Source organism: Anneissia japonica, unplaced genomic scaffold (assembly GCF_011630105.1).
Source record: "Anneissia japonica isolate Jap-2015-1 unplaced genomic scaffold, ASM1163010v1 scaffold1208_len1460985_cov181, whole genome shotgun sequence".
NCBI classification, from domain to species: domain Eukaryota; kingdom Metazoa; phylum Echinodermata; class Crinoidea; order Comatulida; family Comatulidae; genus Anneissia; species Anneissia japonica.
Genome location: NW_022688484.1, coordinates 37,031 through 40,254, shown reverse-complemented (window position 1 = coordinate 40,254; position 3,224 = coordinate 37,031). Strand labels below are relative to the sequence as shown.

The following is a 3,224-nucleotide window of genomic DNA, read 5'->3' as shown; positions in this document are numbered from 1 at the left end:
TCTGGAGCCACCACTAGGCCTATGCCGTGTTTCCGTCCGTGAACAATTCATGTTTCTTGGGCCCTAACCTTACGGTGTCTCATTTAATATTTTTACTTCATGCTGTCATTCTAATTTTTGTTTCCAGCTGCTCATTTTTCTATGCTCATTCCATAACTCACTTGTCTTTGGTGAAAAGGGAGCAATTATCCTTCCTTGGGTTTATAGCCTCTCTATCCAAACAAACAAACATGTGTAAATATAAAAATTAGAATAACGCATTTCCCCCTCTTCTTTTTTTTAATAATAATTATCTTAAATATTTAAAAAATGGAATGAACACATTGTGCCATAAAATTGAGAGATATACATCATGGCAACAATAATAATTGTACAACAATAATTAAGGAACAATAATGTTATTATTTATTTCTACAGTAAATTTTAATTAATATGCAACTATTTCATGTATTAGCCTATTTTTATTAATTTATTTGCTTATTTATATTTTTCTTTAATATTTTTCTGGGAGAGCGTGAGTTAAGGCATTTGTGTTTCATTTTTGCTTTCTCCTTTTTCATTTCAATTATGCATACATTGATTTGTTTAATTTAATTAGTCCTACATAATTATTTCGACCGTATGTTATAATACCAAAGTTGTTTTTCTTTAACGATGATTACAATGAAATGAAATGAATTAAACTTAATTCCAGGTAATGTAGAATTTGTCAAGTCTAGCCGGTGGCGCAAATTCTACGACTGGTTCTGTGGATTTTCATCAAACGAAGACAACCACCTAACAGATGAGATGCAGAAACAACGGGAACAAGTAACGCGCGAGAAAATCTACCAGAAGCAACGCGACAAACGAATATTGAATTTATTCCTGGTATTTAATCTTGGTATGGGGATTTTTTTAATCGCTTGGTTTGCGTGACTTTTTAGTTGCATGTATTTACTATACTACCGTAAATCCTCAAAAAAGCGCCGCGGCGCTTATAACATTTTGGATGCTTCAGTGCGGCGTTTATTCAAGAGCGGCGCTTGTTAAACAGGCTCTGGTTCTGGTGGGTAAAGCCGAACTCCCAAAGACTCCTAAGGACTCCAAAAGTGTAGAAGTATAACAGGAGGGGTAGAAATAGTGTCGAATTTCAATATTATTATGACGACGACTATATACATCTTTCTGATATAAGTTGATAAATTGGTAATTTTGAAATTTGTACTTTGTGGTCATTATTGTTGGTGTTATGGTGACAGAAGAGTGACCAGAACACCGAAATACTTTTAGTCTCACGAGTACAGCTGAGTAGTTATAGCTATTGTTCAACAAATGTCTATTTCGTAAAGTTCTGTCAAATATCAAATGTTATGTTACAATATTATTAATATGCACATATTTGGGTGTAACATCATACCCCATACTACAAACAAATTAAACTTAAACACCTTTATTTATGTCAAACTTTAATTAAGTAAAATCTCGAGGTCTTTAGAATACGGGTTTCATGTAGGTCTACCTGTGGACATTCAAATGCAAATATAGGCCGATATATTACTGTATATGCATATGATATGTGTTTGTGTAATTGAAATGTATTAATAGCGGGCTGGTAAAACGGACAGTGAGATTTTCTCTACAAAGGGCCCTGGATGGATCAACCGTACATTGATGATTGTTTTACTTGTTATCCTCAGTGGCGTATCTAGGGGTGTACGAAAGCTTTCCCCCACCCCTCCACACACACACGCTGAAAATTTTCAAAAGAAATAAATTAACCTCAGTTAGTTAAAACCCTCATTATGTCACCTTATTTTTGCGAGCTAGCGCCCATTCACTTATTCATCTACCCCTCTCCAATCCCCACAGTTCATCTTCGCGACCCCAGCCCTTACGCACATTTCAAGACTCCTGATACGCCACTGCTTGTCCATTGTGCTCAAAACAAAATACACACACACACATATATATATATATATATATAATGTGATATACACACGTTTTCAACTCAATAGTTCAACAGTGATGAATTACATAATTATGTTTTAAAGCTATAACGTATTCAAGTATAGAAAATAGGCCTAATCAAATCAATATATTGTATTAAAATTTCGCTATTTTGGCTTTGGCATATTTTGTATTTTTAAAGTTTTCACCTGTATCCCGATTATTACTTCGTCTTGTTAATCTATTTTTGTATCAGTGGCGGATCCTGGAATTTGTAGTAGAGAAAGCTCAATAAGGGATACAAGGTCCTACCAACCTCAGTCCCAGCATGGTTGGGGCTGAGCTACGAATATTCATGATTATATGGCATCTCTAAATGGCCGGATAAATGGCACTCTCAGAAAAAACAATTTTATTTTTCTCTCCATTTTTAAATTTTATTTAGGGGGACTTGAGAAGGCTGGGAGTCTGAATTGTCGCTGTATATCTTATTACTATGTTACGGGGGGTGACGGCACAGGGCCGCTTTCAGAGAACAATAAATCCCCGTCAAGGGGAAGAAGAAAATTAAGATTGTCAGTGTGCCACGTCCAGGCATCCAGAGAGGAAAATTAGTTATCTTTGCTTCAAACATATGATGAGGGCCTGCAATGGGTGTAGACGACCTGTCTGTCGGGGACCTTTGACCCCTTATCGGGAAATCTTTGACGCCGCCATGGACATACACAGAACATGCACTGTAAACGACCAATTTTTATTGTTTATTTTACTTTTTTTTTGGTAGATTGAAGGGATGCTTTTTCGAGTAAAAACCTCCCTCAAAAGAGACCTTATTGTAGTTCTTATATGATACCATGTTGTAAATACAGTAGGCCTATCCGAGTTAGTGTACGTTAATATTAATAATATCTTGTAATATCGGCTGTTTAAGTTTCTCGATGATACAAAAACATCAAATCACGTTGTAATATGTACTCTTGATTAAGCACTTTGACGTATATTAAAAATAGAATTTATCCCCACCAAAAAAAACGCACTCTAGAAACATGCACACGTAGTATGAGTTCATCAAAGTATACCGACATCCATTCGTGCCCAATCCAACGTGCCAGTTGTCTGACGAAGTAATAGATGTCAATGTTAATGTTAAGTTTTTGATTTAATCACTATTAAATATTTACTGGAAGAATGTAAACATTCACCAATTTGTATACAGAGAGCAGTTTAGTGGGCAAGCAACAGAACAATTACCAAATAACAATTAGGCATATGGTTTTCAAGCAAATTAATAACGA

At 35.4% G+C, this 3,224-nt stretch overlaps 1 protein-coding gene across 1 annotated transcript in view; it reads left to right on the top strand.

Moving 5' to 3' along the window:
- LOC117121815 (sodium/myo-inositol cotransporter-like) overlaps positions 1 to 1,200 on the top strand; it is a 14,347-nt gene extending 13,147 nt beyond the window's left edge. The window contains 1 exon segment of the mRNA XM_033267127.1: positions 695 to 1,200. Coding sequence (XP_033123018.1) covers positions 695 to 918 — 224 coding nt within the window. The 3' untranslated portion in view covers positions 919 to 1,200.
- Positions 1,201 to 3,224: the final 2,024 nt, after the last annotated feature.